General features: G+C 52.6%; 1 protein-coding gene across 1 annotated transcript in view; it reads left to right on the top strand.

Annotated features, from left to right (window-relative positions):
* LOC122391753 overlaps positions 1-17,259 on the top strand; it is a 32,588-nt gene extending 15,329 nt beyond the window's left edge. Inside the window, exons 2-9 of the mRNA XM_043385979.1 lie at positions 3,109-3,335; positions 5,000-5,199; positions 7,235-7,297; positions 10,892-11,072; positions 13,362-13,503; positions 14,192-14,329; positions 14,746-14,919; positions 15,139-17,259. Of these exons, the coding sequence (XP_043241914.1) occupies positions 3,158-3,335; positions 5,000-5,199; positions 7,235-7,297; positions 10,892-11,072; positions 13,362-13,503; positions 14,192-14,329; positions 14,746-14,919; positions 15,139-16,915 (2,853 nt within the window). The 5' untranslated portion in view covers positions 3,109-3,157 and the 3' untranslated portion in view covers positions 16,916-17,259. The remainder of the gene's footprint in view (positions 1-3,108; positions 3,336-4,999; positions 5,200-7,234; positions 7,298-10,891; positions 11,073-13,361; positions 13,504-14,191; positions 14,330-14,745; positions 14,920-15,138) is intronic.
* The last annotated feature ends 137 nt before the right edge of the window (positions 17,260-17,396 follow it).

The raw sequence follows: 17,396 nt of genomic DNA, 5'->3' as shown, positions 1-17,396 counted from the left end.
AAACAATCGTTTATAAGGAACTTCACTCTGGTGAATGGGAGCTTTGGAGGCGTTTGGCTCCTCCACACACACATCTGCAGTAGGTTGTCGGCCAGCTTTCGGCGCAGTTTCCGTATATGCAGGTATACCTACTTAATTATAAGCAGGCAGTTTCCGCTAAACCACTTGGCGAGGGCGACTGCGGCGTCCACCCGGTCCTGGTTTGTATAACTATTCCATTTTTTGGAACCATTTGCTCTAATGGTACGTACCTGAAAAAGAGATTAATTGGTTCAATTTACATTGCATGTTTGCTTGAAAAATAACTTATTGTTGCATTAATACGGTAAAAGCACTTCTCATTGATCCGTATAAAATGTTCATTCAATTTTTAACGCGGACAGAGAATGAGCGTGCTCGGTGATAAGTAGATAAATATTTGTGTTTTGTATTTCATTTTCCTGGCGTGTCCATGTTTGATGGCGTGAAACTCAGTCAAAATCATGTCGTTTACATACGATCAAGCACACCATTCAATACACTTAACTACCGTAAAACTCCATGCCAGTCCACTTGATAAGAGCAGTGAGCACTATCCCTTCTTCGCGCTGTCACACGCGCCCAAACATCAACCACCAAGTCCAAATACCCCAACACCGGTGTGTCGTTTCGTCGCACAGCGCGCAGACTGTCACAAACGCTGCACATGATTGGCGCAGAAATGCGCATGCGCGAACAGCCAAACAAGTATGGCTAAGCTCCGGCTTTACTCCAGTTAGCCGAAGGACACAGCCAGCTTGATCAGCCCGCGCTCCGCCCAAGTTAAGCCTGTTTTGGATGCGCGGGCAGATGTCGGGCTGAGCTACTGCTATCCGCACGTGGGCATAGTTGCGGCATGCCCCAGCTCAGCCCTAGTAAAAAGTACATTGGTTTTGATCAAAGTGGGCAAACCCAAGCTAAGCCCAAGCTGCCCGACGTTTGCCACAGTTCAGCCCAAGCGAATTGCTGGCTGGGTATATACTAGACGGAACTGCATCAGGCTCATATATCACACGGACGGACGGGCTGCAACCAGAAACCACCTGATCTGCAATCTGAGACGTATCGACAGATGCAGCTGTATTGAAAGAAAGAAAAAAATAGTGAATAACTAGCATATGTCTATCTAGGTTGAATTGATAATCAAAAGAGAAAATCAATGCAAAATAAATCAAATATCCATCTTAATCAGGAATCATCAACACTCGAGTGTAAGACGGCGCTATTTTTGTCAGCACATGTTCGGATACCGAGTTGAACATTGACCGATTTGCATACCTATCACTTGGCGTTCTACGCGCCAAAGGGAACCGGCACGCATCCTACCATACACATTACACATCACGCGTAATAGGCGGGGCCCTCTGGACCCCGCCGACGGACTAATGGCTGCGCGTGGAGTGCCAATATTGTCCAAGTCGGATTGTGTGGCCCAGCCAGTTAGGCACTGCTGGGGTGCGCTGTATTGATTGCTGGATGCTGCCGCGTCGGAGCCGGCCGTTGTTGGGGCTGCTCGGTCTCAGTTTCATCTCCATCCCTTCTCTGTCCCGTCTCATGGCTGTTTTTTCTCTCGCATTCTCCGGTTCCCATGGCTGTGGATTGTCCCCATTTTGGTCAACTCGGTAGTAGCCAGTGTCCTGTCTCTTCCCGTCTCAGAGGCTATTTATTATATTCGTCTTCAAGTTTGTTTTTTAGATTACCCTTGGTCCAGGCGGCAATATCCTGTATCCCCCCGCTTACACGACTTTCCTCCGTCTCCGTCTCCCGTTTCTCCAGCTGTCTCCTCCGACCACTGTAACTGTCTCCGGCTTCCGCGGTTGTCTCCCGTCCCCGGACCGAGCTGTCTCCGGCCTCTACTGTGCCCTGTATCCACAGCTGTCTCCCGTCCCCGTCGTCTCCGGGCAGTCTCTCCTGTTTCCGCGGCTGTCCCCCGTCTCCCGTCTGTCCTCCTGTCTCCTCCCGTCCCCCGCCGCGCTGGCGCATCTCCAGGATCAGCGGCGCCTCGGCCGGCTCCTCGGCCGCCCTCTGTCCCGCCCACAGGCGGCGCAGATGGTATCCGAGCGCTATCCGCGCCACGCTCGCCGCCCGGTCGGCCTCACTGCGCCATTTCCGAACATCATCCGCGGCATTAATTCCCGGCCGCCGCCACCGCCAGCGCCGCTATCGACGACCGTCGGCGGCGACGGGCGAGGGTCGGACCCTTGTGCCGATCCCCCCGCCGGCCCCTTCCAGAGCCGCTGCTCTCCTGTATAGATAACGTCTTGGACACGCGCCCCTGTTGTCTCGCAGGCGAATCCCCAATCAAAAGGCCACCGCCCTCGTGGCGTTTGCCGAGGGAGAAGCCGGGTGGAGGGTGATTGGGCCAGTCAGCAACGACAGAGGCGAACAATCCGATGACGCAACGCTCTCAATGTGTTGGTCTTGCTGAGTGGACAGGAATTAATTAGCTGATGCGGCGATGGGGGACGATGTTGGTCAACAACGTTAGCGTGCGCTCTCGGAATAATTTGCCGCTAATATCAGGACACGAGCAAATGGCTCTCACTTCGTCGCACACGGCGCATTGTTTGTTTTCGTTAATTGAATTGTGAGTGTTACAAATGGAAATGGCGTCCTTCACGTCCATCTGTTATTGTTTACTGATTGCGAGATATAATTTCATTGCAAGGCAATGCAAATGGTTTGATTCTGACTCCCACACACCGTTAAGTCAATTTAGTTGTCATAGCTGTTCTGTTATTCACGTGGGTGCGAAAGCTGATATTAATAATCCATTGAGCACAGCATCAGCTAGTTTTATCCAGCCCCATGTTTTCATTTTCCCTCGCTTCGACCATTCCTTCTTCCCTGTAACCTATCACGTTAGTCTTCTGATCCATCACTGACCCAGTCTCATGCCCTCCCCATATCCATTCATCGCTCCTGCAAATCTATGCCATAGATCTCACAGCCTTGCAGAACGCCATAACTCCGTCTTAGCCCACTGTTCCTCCCGTAGCCATGCTTACCGTGCCTTCCATTCATCATATCCGGACCCGGTGCCCGTGAGCTGCCCGGCGACTACATGATAAATCCGCTCCGCTGTTGCAGAGAGCGACTGCGGAGAGGTGGGCGGCCGTCGCGCCGCGCTGAGGACACCATGGTCCTGCGGCGGCTGTTCGGCCGTCCTCAGTCCTCCGAGGACGGTCTGCGGGCGGACGATGAGGACGGAAGGACCGCGGAGGACCTGCCGCCGGCGCTGCCGCCCCGTCCCCTCCGTCTGCCGCCGAGAGACATGGGCCCGCAGCCGCCGCAGCAGGACGACATGCCCCCGCCAGGTCAGTACTGTTGTAGACTGTAGTGCATTTCTGTAATCAGGGAACATCATAGAGATCTCACAATGTGAGCGGAGAATGTCAGTGAGATTTCACCAGGTGAGCGGAGCAGGCCTGGCTGGTGAGCTATATGAAGCAGCATGGTGCCTCGTTAGGAAGAGAGCTGGCGATAGCGAGCGCCGGTGGGTGTTTGTGATGATGCAACAGCGCCCTGCCTTGGCACCGTCGAAGCAGCAAATCACTGACCAATCGTTAGTCATGTTTCAACAGAACTCAGAAGTGCCCGCGGACACTGCCGAGCGGCGCGCAGTTACACATGGACTAATTACTAATCAGCTTAGAATCTGCATATGTTTTGGACCGGAGATCTTGGCGCTTATGCCTTACCACTGACAATAAATCAAATCCAATTCTCCCATTTACCAGACCCGTTAATTTGACTCCATTTCAGCGGTCGCGCGCTGCCCATTCCGCTCTCGGAGACCAATGTTATGCAAAATCTCATTCCTTGCGGCCCAGAATAGCCATTGCTCGCTAACACTGCTCCGTACATAATGCATGCGCGGGTGAAAGTGGCCTGTCCAGTGTAATCAGGTGATAAATGACTGCGGCGAGCGGCTGGGGTTCGTGCTGCGGCGCATTGCTGGCCATTACCCGGCCGGTGCTGGTCTGCCGTGTCCTGCAGAGGCGCACGGCGCCCAGCACTGCTCGCTCAGCCGCCGCCCAGAGCTGGTCCTCAGTGCTGGTCCGCCGTGCCGCTCTGACCAGCACCACTCCACTCGGCGGCCGGCCACCGTCAGCCCGGCGCGCGGCGCGTCCGCCTCCCGCAGCTGCCGTCCCCGCTGGCCGCCTTCGGGAGCGGCCGATTAACCCTCCGCATGCAAGGCTGCGCGCCGATTTACATTCTTCTGGCCTCGCGAGCCGCTCGTTAAGTGCGCCTTAGATGGCGGATCGTACATGGTTGGGGGCGGCGCGGCTGTCGTAACTCGTCGACGGCCGCGGCGCCGTTCGGTGGATGGATCCGTCCCGGCCGGAGCGCGCAGCGGCTCTGTATGGAGTCCGGGAGAGACGGCGCCTGCACCGTACTGCCCCGGGCACAACACTCTTGTACCAGGCCGCTGGTGTACAAGTGCAATGGTTCTGATTCATGTAGGCACCTTCATTAATTACGCCGTGAGGCTGTGGAGAGGGCTGTGAATGGTTAATATCCGTCCTGCAGCTCGTAGTTACAGCGATGGGAGCGGACCCGGCTCGCTGAATAGCGCATTAGGTGACCCAGAGTGATTTTATTGAAGCAGAAGACTGTTGATATGGCTGACCCTAGTCCAAACGGTCCAGACCGATCGGCTAGTAGCTGCTCATATCTGCATATTAAACCTGTAGCTGGGCTATAAACGGTCCACTCCGAGGGCTGTTTGGGTTTGGGTAGCTCAACTGAAACCGATCAAGATTCATTACAAACTTCATGGTTCTGACGTCAATGTGTCGAAACGGAATTCATCAAACTGCCAAAATAGACTCCTTCAATTCCAGCGTATTCAAGCAGCCATGACGCTTCATCAATTAAGAGCCACTCAGCTCACATGGTATAATGACCACCGAAACCTCCAAGTCAGACGTGGGAAAATCTCGGAACTCTGCTGATGTGAGTTCTCTCTCCATTTCAGCGGCGGCGGCGGTGCCTGTGGTGACGCGGAGGCCCTGGTGGCGCTCGGTGACGCGCAAGTACGTCATCCTGTGCTGGGTGTGCGGCGGCCTAGCCGTGCTGCTCGGCCTGCTGTACGTGCTGCTGTACTTCCTGCTGCGCGCCTACACCAGCAGCATCCACTTCTTCGAGACCATCCCCACCTACGTGCCCGCCTGCGTGGTGAGTGCCGGAGAGAGGGAGAGGGACAGGGAGAGGGAGAGGGTAAAGACTGAAGAAGATGGAGAAAGAGGGAGATGGCATGGGAGAGGGCGATTTTGCTGTGCAAGCGGAAATATGTTTCTGTAAAAAAGATCATTTTTATACGCTTCTACAACCTACACGTATGGTGAGAGACCACTATTGTTACTGTGACTCTACGACGCAAAAATGTTCGTGTTTCGGGCACACCGTTAGGCTCTGTCACTCCATTCTAACTAATGGCGCTGCAACAGAGCTCGGCCTGACAGACTGAATCCAATATCATTTTCACTTACGGACGCAACAAAAAGTGCAGCGCAGCCTGCAACGTTAAATCTAAGAACTGCGATACACCATTTGTCTCGCCGAAATAAACGACCTCAATAACGTCCTCAGCGACCGTTTCGATTCCCAGCGCAGCTCTGGACTGACACAATGCTCGCTGAAGTTATGGCAGCACCCACTCTCTAGCGCCGGCGCAGCAGTACAACTGTGAATGGCCGGCGCTTCGCAAAAATGAAGCACGATAGCCTCAAATGGAACGAGTGGACATGGGAAGCTGGAAGTGCACTTGGACTGATTTAGACAAATTGCGATCCGCCGCTGATGCGGTCTGAATGCCCCGAAGGTCCGATTTGTCTTGCGATCTATTCAACTGGCCGGGGGAGTTGAGCCTCGACAAAGGCCGGATCGCCCCAGCCGCGACACCGCGATGGGCGATGACTCTCAAATGCGGCTCTTTGGCCGAACAGAGCTGAGGCGGAGAGGGGAGGCGCGCGGCGGCCGGCGCGGCCAATGGAGGGCGAGGATGTATGCGCGGGGGAGACGGGGAAGACGGCCGGGCAGGGGAGATAATGGAGCGATCCGGAAGCGAGAGAGGGCGAGGAGTCTGTGGCAGACGATACGCACAATTAGCCACGGGGTAGGGAGTCCGACTTCAGTGCTACTTTAGCTCAAAGAAAAGCAGCGAGGAACATAAAGATGCAGGGGTGGCGCGAGATCTCCGCGATTCAGACAATTGATCATTTAATTCATTTTCATGCGGCGCAATATCTATCGGTATCTTGCGTAGTAGCTAGCAAATGCAGCGTAAAATCTTCGAATTGGGCACTTGAATTCTGTAAATAAAACCGCCGTCCTTCCGTCGCCCTGACTGCGGCGCTGCCGGTAGCTGCACGGACCGTCTATAGCCTGCACCGTCTCCACCGGGCCACGTCAGCTGGGCCCTCTGGAGACAAACGGCGCCCTGTCGATGGCGAGGAGGCGTCCAACTTGGCCGGTCCGACGCGATTAAACCGAGCCATCTGTCCGACTCGCCGATTGGAAATGCAACTTTTTGAATGGCCATTCGAGCGTGCTTCTGTGAAAGACGAACTGCAGCTCTGTTAGGGCGTCCGTGGAACGTGGCTCTGTATACAGCCCTGATGAAGGGAAATGTGTTTGATGAGATGTTTTCAAAGTGGCCTGTGCACACATGGTGCTAACAAGATAACTGGAAAGTTTCAGCTTTGCTTTTGTAATTCGTCAGAAGTAGAACATTCAATAGGCCTGCGTACGTAGCGTATTTCTTTGTAATTCACTGCATAGATAACGCAGGCTCCGGTCCTGGAGCATTGCATCAATCAGATTCAGGTCGCGTGAACCGGAACGATCGCCTAACCGGGTCAAATATTCGATGTGTGTGAGAAATGCGGTTAGGCATGGCACTAAGCCAGCTAATTTGGTTGCATTTTAAATAGAAATGTGAAAACGTTCATTTTATGAACGCAAAGTAATTTTAATTAATTGCAGCAGCCAATAGCGTTCATTTACCTATTTCACAGGCATTTCATAGGAATCTGTCACATACATTGCATATTGCACAGCACTGACCCTTTTGCAAATTCGTACATATTTCCCCTTGATATCATGGTAAGGACAAGCTCGGCGATGACAAACGGGTTTGAATGTGAATTTCAAGGTGGGAAAGCAATTTATGAAATTTTGTAATTTAACTAACCTTATGGATGTGTTTCAGCTCATGGTTACGGGATTTCTGCTGCTCTGCTTCATCAAACGAAGAAATCGCTTCTCCTATCTGGTAAGTACCTCCATTTCTACATGGCATAGGTGCTGTTACGCCTGGGCCACAGCTCTTCCGATGTTTCCTGACACAAACTTCGCTTCTGTATTTTAAATGTTGTCCCACGTTATCCCTGTGTGAAATATTGGACATGTTTAGACTTAGGTATTCCAGTGATAAAGTTTTAGGCAATTCTATTCATTTGTCGCTATCTTCGCCCAAATCCCTCCATCCTCGTTGTGATCGGCCGTTGCTGAGTCTGACCAACGCACCATGTCCCTTGCATATATTATCTTTTGTCGCCTTGTCTTTACCCGTCACTAAGCAAACGGCATAATCTACTGTATGTGCATGAGTCAAACTAGGGGAGAGTGGGGAAAGATGCCCAGGGTTTTGCTATGTCATATATTATTCGAAAATGACGATGGGAAAGCAAAAACTTGGAGTTTCAACGAAAGCCGACATCATTTTTCTCCAAAAATATCACACTTTCGTGCCTGAAATATTATAACTTTTTTTTGCTATTAAGCATTTTCCTGAAGAAGTGAAAGGGGGCATCTTACCCCACAGGGTGGGAAAGACGCCCCCTGACGTTGGGAAAGATGCCCCCTGCACTATAAGTGAAATAAATGGGCACGTGAATCGCCTGAACGAATCAGTAGTCCCTTCGAGCCTGCAGTAGACACCAAACGTCATCATAAGGGCCCTCAAAAGTAGTGGTAAGGGGCTTCAGAGGTCATCGTTAGGGCCATCATAGTCCAGCGCGGCCAAACAAGCCTCCGTGGTGGCGTTCGGAGACCACTGTGGGGCTCTTATAGGTCTTCATGATGCTTGAGGGCCCTCGAGCCCATCGTGGGGACCTCAGATGCCAGCGCGGCCCGTGGAGCCAACGTGGGAGCCCTCAAAGGATGTCGTGAGGGGCCCTGGAGCCAATAATGGGGCCCACAGAGGCCGTCGTGAGGGCTCTCAGAGTCAGATGCCGCCCAAAAAGTCGCTGTGTGGGCCGAGAGACCGGCATGGGGAGCACCCGACCGTACTGGACTCTCAATAGTCCCAGATCGGCTTTTGTCTATCATCAAAAGTATGTAATAAATGATTTGACGGGCTGCTTGAAGGACAGCCTACGGATTTAGGGGGGCGTTTTTCCCCATCAGGACAGGGGGCATCTTACCCCAAGGTACAGAATTAACATTAAATCGGTACAATTTGTTAGCCATAAAACTACACCCTGAAACAAACTGTTTGGGACACTGTACACGCATGTTAATGTATCACGACCATAGCAAGGAACATAAAAATTATTTACATTCTTTGATATTTACAATGTTTGGACACCAAAATATTTTTCGAAAGCAGCAACCAAAAAAACATGCAATCACCAGCCAGCCGTTGCCAAACTAAGCTTCGCAAATTTTTGTGCAGTTAACAAGGCAGGCTTCCGCTTTACGCTAAGAACATTAATTTCCAGGTTCGATTCTTTGTTTCGCCGCTAGAGGGGGTGGGGCGTCTTTCCCACCCTGGGCATCTTACCCCACTCTCCCCTACACATTTGTCTTTAGAAATGATAAGTTATGGGACTGGTGCTCTAAGCACAAGGAAATGTATTCAATATTCAGCCACTGTTATGCACTTCACTTTCACGCATGGGGTGTCCGAAAAAACTGCGGCAAATTAACGGCAGTTTTGATATTTCATAAAGCCCCAGCTTATTTAGTTCATCCCCGGCACATCCCCGGCAGCGGTCCGGCTAAAGACATAATTCCGCACCGCGCCCTGCCCGGAGTCCGTCTTCATCAATTCTCGAGGGCCGTCGCCGGCGGCCGCGGATGTGCAGCTGGGCGGCCCAGGCCGCTCTCTGTCGGCTTAGCTGGCATTCTGCAGCTCGCTGAGTGTGGCTGAGCTCGCCATTCAGACCAGACTCGGCGTCCCAGCCTGCCCGGCCGGCGGGACAGACCGGAATTTTACAGAGTCTCAAACAGCCACCGAGTGTGGGAGGTGGCTGGTTATCAGCAGCTTTCTCAGACCCAGATGCTGCGCTGTTATAAATGGGGGTCAAGATATGGTTTATTTATATTATCAAGAAGTTGGCTCATTTGACGTTTGCTTTATTGTAGGTGAAATAGGCTCTCGACGTGATAAGCTAATGAGATGAGTAGATATAAGGAGATAAGTACATTAATCCATAATCCATATGATAAATTGCCACATTGCTGGTCATATCATTCAGTCACTTTTATGATAAGTGACGTTATTGAACAAAATAACGTGTGGGCAGTGGACGTGGATCATTTGTGCAGCCACTCTCGTTTCATTCCGGTTTAGTCCCCAGGCCGTATCGAAACCGCACCCAATTATCGAGCCCCATGTGCCGTGGCCACCTCATGCGCCGATCCAATCCCCTCTGTTCCTGCCCAGTGCCCGGCGGTGCCATCGCCGCCAGTTTTAGCGCCGAACCCGTCCATTCGGTGTCCTTTGCCGGCCATCTGCGGCCCGCGTGTCGGCGGCGCTCACCAGGGCACGTCGTTCTGTTCTGCTCGTGACGCCGGCCAATCACACTCTGATGGATCGATGGCCTTTGAGAGGCGGCCGTAAACCGAGCACAGACCGTCAGCGGCCGTCCGCCAGACAAAATGAACACGGCAGTCGCTCCCCGAAACGGCTACCATCAGCCGGCATATACAGTCGCGCTGGCGGCGGCTGTTGAGGGCGACAAAAGACGCTGCAGCAGCTCGCTCGTCGTCTGTGAAGGCGAGATGATAAAACTGGCGAGACGTTACCCGCATTTCGTAAACGACTGGTGATAAAGCATCTAATATGCGGCACGCGAGGAGTACTAAGGCTCCAGGCTTATCCGCCTTTGATACGAAACTTTGTAATGATGTGGGGATGTCAAATGGGAGATAAGGCGCTGAAAAAACGTATACAAACTGAAGCATTAAAGCACACAAATACTGGGCCCATCAGTCGTAACTTACACCACAATATCTGCCGTATAATTGATAACTTTATTGATCATTTGAAAATTCGTTGATTTTCCTACGGCTGATTTTTATCTGTTTGCTATTGGATGTTAATCTATAGTTCGTGTGATAACCACGAATAATGCCTAGATATATAGGCACACAAATGGGCTGGTACATACCAGCCCACCCAATTAATTCATGTGTCAATAACCCGATAGAAGATCTACATGTCTCATCATTTGTATCCCGGTGCAGGTCATAAACTGTCTGCGGCTCGCTGTCTGGTGTCGGGTCTGTGGTTACTGACAGTCTGTCCCTCTGTGCAGATCAAGCTGTCTAGTAGTTTTGCGGTTTGGTGCCGCCAGTGCAGTATATTGGTCGCGTTTCTGGCAGTCTCTCCCCGCTGCAGATCAAGCTGTCGGTTTTCTGCTGCCTGGAGCTCTACTTAGTATGTTACTGACAATCTATCTCCCTCGGAACAGATCAAGTTGTCTGGTTCCCCTGCCTGGTGGGTGTCGGCGCTGTCCTGTGTGTTTCTGACACTGACTCTGACACTGTCTTGACCTGGTGCAGATCAAGCTGTCTGGTTTCTGCTGCCTGGTGTCGGCGGTGCTGTGTATCTGTTACTGATGGTTGGTTCTCGCTGCAGATCAAGCTGTCTGGTTTCTGCTGCCTGGTGTCGGCGGTGCTGTGCGTGGTGATCACCGTCACCACCGCCGTGGTGCACATCCACCGTCTGCAGACGCTCACCGAGTGTGTGTTCGCCCAGTCCGTACACACCTGCACGTGCTTCGCCGGACGCCTGGAGGACCCGTACGAGGGTGAGGAAGGTTAGTTTACTAATGGATTGGGGGAGAGAGATGGGACGTAGTGTGGGGATAAAATGATAGCTTTTTATTGGCAGAGGACCAGTGGTGAGGAGCGATACTATTTGTGTTTCAACGTGGTGGGTTTGCTTAAATGGTGTTCGAAATGACATGAATAGACTGGAAATAATCCTATGACACGATTCAACAGCTTCTCTCAAGCTGTGGATATCCTCGGACTGTTTATCACTCGGGTGACTCAAGATTAAATAGTTGAATTATGGCACAATTAACAGTCTGCACACTTTTGCGATATGTTATTGCGCCCTACTTGCCACCCAGCCCAAGCACGGTCACGCGGTCACGGTCACGGGCGCTGCCTAAAATGTAGGCAGCGCCCGAGGCCTTTTTCCAGCGCCGTTTTTCCGAACGGGCATTATCTACCGCTGAGGTCCTTACTCAAAATACAGTCGGTTATAAAACATAGCCGTGCAATATTGAAGCGCCTACATTTTATGGTGTGTTTTAAGCACAACTGCAAACGTGGTGATATACCTACATAATATTTTAGATTAAAAATTTACATCAACCATTCTTTCATCCTGATTTCTGATATATTTTTTTCAAACCACTCTTATATATTCAAGATATGCCTGATTAACTTGCAGTGGTGCCGTTTTGGTTGGTATAAGCTTATGTATAACGGCGCCCCAATGGATCGGATTAGCTGACTGAGAAGGGCACAATAGTTTGGTGGACTGCCTGCTGAGTGCTGAACAAAGACATCGTCCGAATAAGGAAGTCGAGCGACAATGTATTTAGCGTTTGTGTTTGGATTAGCTCTAAGTGTCGGTGACTTAGCCAGATTTACAGCTGTCTCAGCGACTGAAGTTGCCATTTTTTAATGCAAAAATTAAATATACCTACATGGCGTCTAACCCTGACTGCAGGTAATCCAAGTAACATCTAATGCTCAGCTTCAGGGTGGACCAAAAAGGATGGAAACATTTTGAACTCGCATAAAATATGTGTTATTGCATGCAGGTGACTGAAAATGATACCAAACGAGAGTACATTTCGTGGAAATTCATCATGACATCTCTCTCATCTGCTTTCTCTCGTATTCAGTCTCCCACAGCAAATGTTCGAAGAGGCCACTTTTGCGAGACAGGCAAAGAGCTGCTGACGCGATAGCCCGACGACACATGTCCGCTGGTTTGACTCGCACAGCCTTGGTGATCACTCTCTTCAGGTAACAGATGCCTTTAGAACCTTCCTTGTAGACCTGGCCTTGAGATTACCCCACAGGAAAAAATCCATCGGGGTCAGGTCAGGTGATCAGACAGGCCAGTTCCGACAGGCACTGCGGGATATCAGCCGGTCACCAAAGTGGTTCGCGCTCCACTTGAGTGTTGTTTCGCGATGTGAGGAGGCGCACCGTCTGGCTGGAATCACATGAGGTCCATGAGACTGCCATACTTCGTTTGGGCTCACTTCAACAACTTCTTTAGCGTCGCTTGGTAGCGCTTTTGGTCGTCAGCCACGGTGTTGTCGCTCCCATCCTCAAACCGAAGTGGAACTGGCCTGTCTGTCTTCTCGTCTGACCTATGGATTCCTTTCCTGTGGGGTCATCTCAAGGGCCAGGTCTACAAGGAAGGTTATGTAGGCATCTGTTACCTGAAGAGAGTGATCACCAAGGCTGTGCGAGTCAAACCAGCGGACATGTGTCGTCGGGCTATCGCGTCAGCAGCCAGGCTGGTCGCTCTGTGCAGCTGTCTCGCAAAGGTGGCCTCTTCGAACATTTGCTGTGAGAGACTGAAAACGAGAGAAAGCAGATGAGAGAGATGTCATTATGAATTTCCACGAAATTTTCTCTCGTTTGGTATCATTTTCAGTCACCTGCATGCAATAACACATATTTTATGCGAGTTCAAAATGTTTCCATCCTTTTTGGTCCACCCTGTACTGTTGGTGGGAATTTTGGAGGCTAGAAGCCTGGGACACATAACAAAAAAATGTTTGACTGAATCAGGTGTTTCCAGAAACCTCACTGCGTGTTTAAGTGTGTATTTCAGCAGGCAAACTACCGTGTTTCATTATGTTCTTTCGGTAATACGTCAGGTTTCAAGGCGTGCTTCATCAGCAACCCGCTACATTTCACTGTGTTTCACCGTTAACCCGCCTCGATTCAGTGTGTTTCATCCGTAATATGGCACGTTTCAACGCGCGTATGTCACCGCTAAGCCCCTATATTTCACTGCTGTGTTTCACCGGCTAACCCGCTACATTTCACTGTGTTTCACCGTGTTTCAGTGAGTTACGTGTTCCGCTCTGTGCCGGACTGTAATGTCATCCACGGAGCACTCTTCTCCTGTCTGCGCGCGCTGTTCGGACTCTCCGTCATCGGCGCGCTGGTCTGCATCTTCTCCTGCATGCTCGTCTACCAGCTGCTCAGGTGGGAGGTCCAGGGCGACGAGCGACGAGCGCAGCGTAGTACATATATCTGCTAGGTCGAGGAACTCGAATGCACTGATCGGGGAGGATTAAAACTGCAACGCCCGGCCTGTAATTTATTGTGGTCAGATTATATGACGTTGGATCTTACAGGAATGTGGAACTTTTTGTGGTGATGTGACATATTTGCATTAAGACAGACCGGCAGCAAAGCTTACTGGAATGTAAAACTGTTTGTGGTGACTGGTGAGGTGGCGTATTTTCATTCAGTCTGCCCACAAGCCTAGGTAAAAAATATCGTATTTCCCGTGGATATTGTGGGAGTTATCGTTGTTTTATGGTTGTGGTTGTATCCTCAATGCCAATCACATGTGGATGGGTCTCGAATATGCATCAAATATGAAGACATCAAACAACGGGTATATGAAGACATCAAACGGAAGATCAGCATCGAGGTCGTCATGTCTGCGGATATAGCTTACTAAAAATCCATGCCTAAATTAGCCACCGAAGCCACCAAACCACATACCAGTAAACGCCAGCCAAAAATGATGACATTTACCACCCACATTCCAAATTATCATATCAATCAAATCTGCTGACACACAGATAACAGTACTACTGTTATCTGTGGCTGACATCATCAGCTACCACACACCTCTCTACTAACAAGCCCTCTCCCTCGACAGCCACGAGCGTAAGAAGATGTACTGGGAGCAGCTGGAGCTACGCCAGCGCTACTTCTTCCAGGCGCACCCGCCGTTCCCGCCCTCATTCTGCGCCAGCGAGCCGGCCTGGCAACAGTGGGAGTTCGTCGACGACCTAACGTGCGTGAGAGGGTTGGGGCAACGGGATGGAATATGGACTTGTGGTAACTTACCCCGTGTGTAACGTCAGGGCGAGAATTAACGTTTTCTTTTTTGATAAATTTAATTTTAGTTCGTAAGTACATACGGAGAAGGCCGATATGCCTTATCGAAACGGCCCGCGTGCTTAGGTCGTTTTTGTGGTAAGATGTGACCACCGTCCTCTGAACTTGCTTAGTTTAAAACCTGCACGATAGCATTGTTTCTGAAACGCGGCTAGATATCAATTTGCCACGTTTCCAGTTTCTCATCCTATCTTGCGGACATTCTTAACCTCGATAAATCATTTATCGACACAAGTTGCAACTCTCGGTTCCTGTGGCTGCCAGTCAGCATACCTCGGCTGACTGCATTTCGCCTATTCGTCTCGTGCACAGGTACTGGCCGCAGCGGACCCTGGAACCGTGCTCTCCCAGCCCAGAGGAGTCGACCACCAGCCGTTCAGCCCTGATCGGGGGATCCTCCGGCCGGCCTGCCATCATAGGTGGCAGCACCGTACCGTCGCGCCGAGCGGGCGGGCGCAGCTGGATTCCCTGGCGACGAAACAACAGGCGAGTGGGCAACAGGGTGGCGAGATGGATGCATTGCCAGTCTCAGTACGCAGGTTTTTTGGTGAATGTAGGATCATGGATGTGAGATGTAGGCTGACAGTACAGAATCAATGCAGTATGCTTGGATATGCCACCTGTCGCCAACAGGACTGAACTCGGGCAGTGTCGATAAGGAGAAATAGAAATTGAACTGACTGATGGCGTTCCGTTGTTCCACAGGTCTCGTCAGGATAGGGACGACACGCCGCCCCGCAGCGTGACGGCTCCGTTCGGGCTGGGCGGCGGCCGACAGTCTGTCCCTGTCCGCCACGCCAGCCGCTCCAACGACGGAGTATTTCACCACCTGACGGCTCAGCGGTACAGCAGTCCTCCAGCACTGGGACAGCTCGCCTGGAGCCACTGGGGGCCTCCACCTCCCTACTCGCAGCCCCCGAGCCTGCAGAACATCACTCAGGACTCAGGCCCCTCGACGCCAGGCTCACTGATGCGAGCGGCCGCCCGGCAGACTCCGGTGGCGCCACACAAGCGCCAGGACGGCGACGGGGATAACCTCAGTTTCAAGTCAGAGGCGTTAGATGTCACTAGCAAATCGCCTGCGTGTGGTGCCAGGGCGGCGATGCAGCACGATCGTGTAGGAATGACGGGGAGTCTGCCGACCAGGCAGAGAGGTAGGACCATCGCCGGGAGGTCGCTAGAGGACATCCTCAACAGTAAAACGTCAGTGGAGGAAAGATCGCCGAGGTCTGCAGTCACGTCTGAGGAAAGATCGGCGTTATCTTTGTACGGGAGATACAAAAGGCCTCTATTTACTGCCCTCGATGAGGGCCCTCGAGGACTGAATGTAGACCGTGCTGAAGACATTCCAGGAGACTGCTCAGGTGTTTATTACATTCCCAACGTTTCTGAGATCATCTCTCACGGTACGGTCGGATCCCGGGCGTTCCCTTCCGGTCGTAAGCAGCACGTCATGCAGTGCGGTTTAGAGGCCGATCGGCCTGTCTCCCCGCCACTGTGCTCCGCCAGCCGCTCTCCCCGGCCGGCCAGCCCCGTCTACGCTGCTAACCACGTGCTCCCCTCAGCGGTGAGGGTGGGGCCGGAGGGCGCTTCAACTCCCCACGCCGAGCCGCTGCGGCGACCGCTGCTGCTCTTCGGCTCGACATCCGCGGTGCGGGACTCTCCCAGCGGCGTGTCCAGCTCGACGGCCAGTCCCCGGAGCGAGACCTCCTCCTGTTTCAGTCCTCCCAGTCGCGCGCGGAGTCCCTCACGGCTTGTGGCGGGCGGGCGACACCCGCGACAGCTCTCGTCCCGCAGCAGTCCGCAGCTGTCTCGCGCCCGACGCACAGCCGCTGCCGTCTCTCCAGCGCCGGCCTCCTCGCCGTGTACCCCTCTCCACGGCAGAACGTTTGGGGACAGTGACAGCGACCAGGAGTGTGCCCACGGCAGCGGGGGCTCCCCGTCCGGCTCGGCGCGGTCCGGCCGGCGCCGCCAGCTTCTGAGGTATGTGAGCGACGACAGCGGCTCCCGCTCGGCGGCGGGCGGAGGGCGGCGGAGGAGACCCCGCCCGGTCCGATCGCTCTCCTCCGGCCGCTGCGGGAGCTCCGGAGCTCCCAGCGCTCAGCGGAAGGACAGGTTCGTCCAGGAGCGGGCCCACAGCGAGGACCTGTGGGCAGTCAGTGGGGAGGGCGAGCGGGGGACGCGGGAGGCGCGCGCCTGGAGCGCTCGTCGGCAGCGCTCGGAGGGCTCTCAGCGGCCGGAGGTGGGGAGGGGTCCGCTGGGCGACCGGGGCCAGTCGCAGGGTCCGCTGAGCGCTGGGGCTCCGACGCCGCTCTCGGAGCCCAGCGTGGCCCGAATCCGGCGGCTGAGTCGCGCCACACCCGCCAGAATCGCCAGTGTCGATGATGATCTCAGCGCGCGCATTAAACGGGCTCACGTGAGCACATTCTCTAGGTCAGAGCCGAGCACTCCGCTCCGAAAGCATCGCGTCAAGAATGTCTAGCTTAGTCGTGCCACTGCTGTGGCTGCCATAAGTCGTGTTGTCGAGACAGTTTTGTAGTTGACAATACGTTGTTACCGTGTGTGCGGGAAAGAATGCCATCTCGCTGCGGCAGTACTCGAATGTGCAATATCAGGGCGCCTAAATACAACATTGTTTCAGCCATACGGTTCGTAGATAGTACCTAATTTAGGCATTTGGAGACAATGCCTTTGATTTTTGTCCTCGTCACAATACGCTTATGTTAGTCACTATGCCTAAGTAAATGTGTAAGAAACATGCGATGACAGTCCTGTGCTATAGCTGAATAACTGCGAAGTGAAGCGAAATAAAGCATAATACCTCGATGTGGCGTTTTGTTGATGTTAGATGCTTTAGCATTGAGTTTTATAGTAGGTACATTTGTGTGTAGCTATTGAACGGATGAATCGCATCCACTGGTGAGAAATCGCATCGGACACGCCGAAAATGCTGAATCGAACAT

This window comes from Amphibalanus amphitrite, unplaced genomic scaffold (genome assembly GCF_019059575.1).
Source record: "Amphibalanus amphitrite isolate SeventyFive unplaced genomic scaffold, NRLGWU_Aamphi_draft 000453F_arrow, whole genome shotgun sequence".
NCBI classification, from domain to species: domain Eukaryota; kingdom Metazoa; phylum Arthropoda; class Thecostraca; order Balanomorpha; family Balanidae; genus Amphibalanus; species Amphibalanus amphitrite.
Note: the sequence above shows the minus strand (reverse complement) of the source record. Positions and strands in the feature narration are given on the sequence as shown.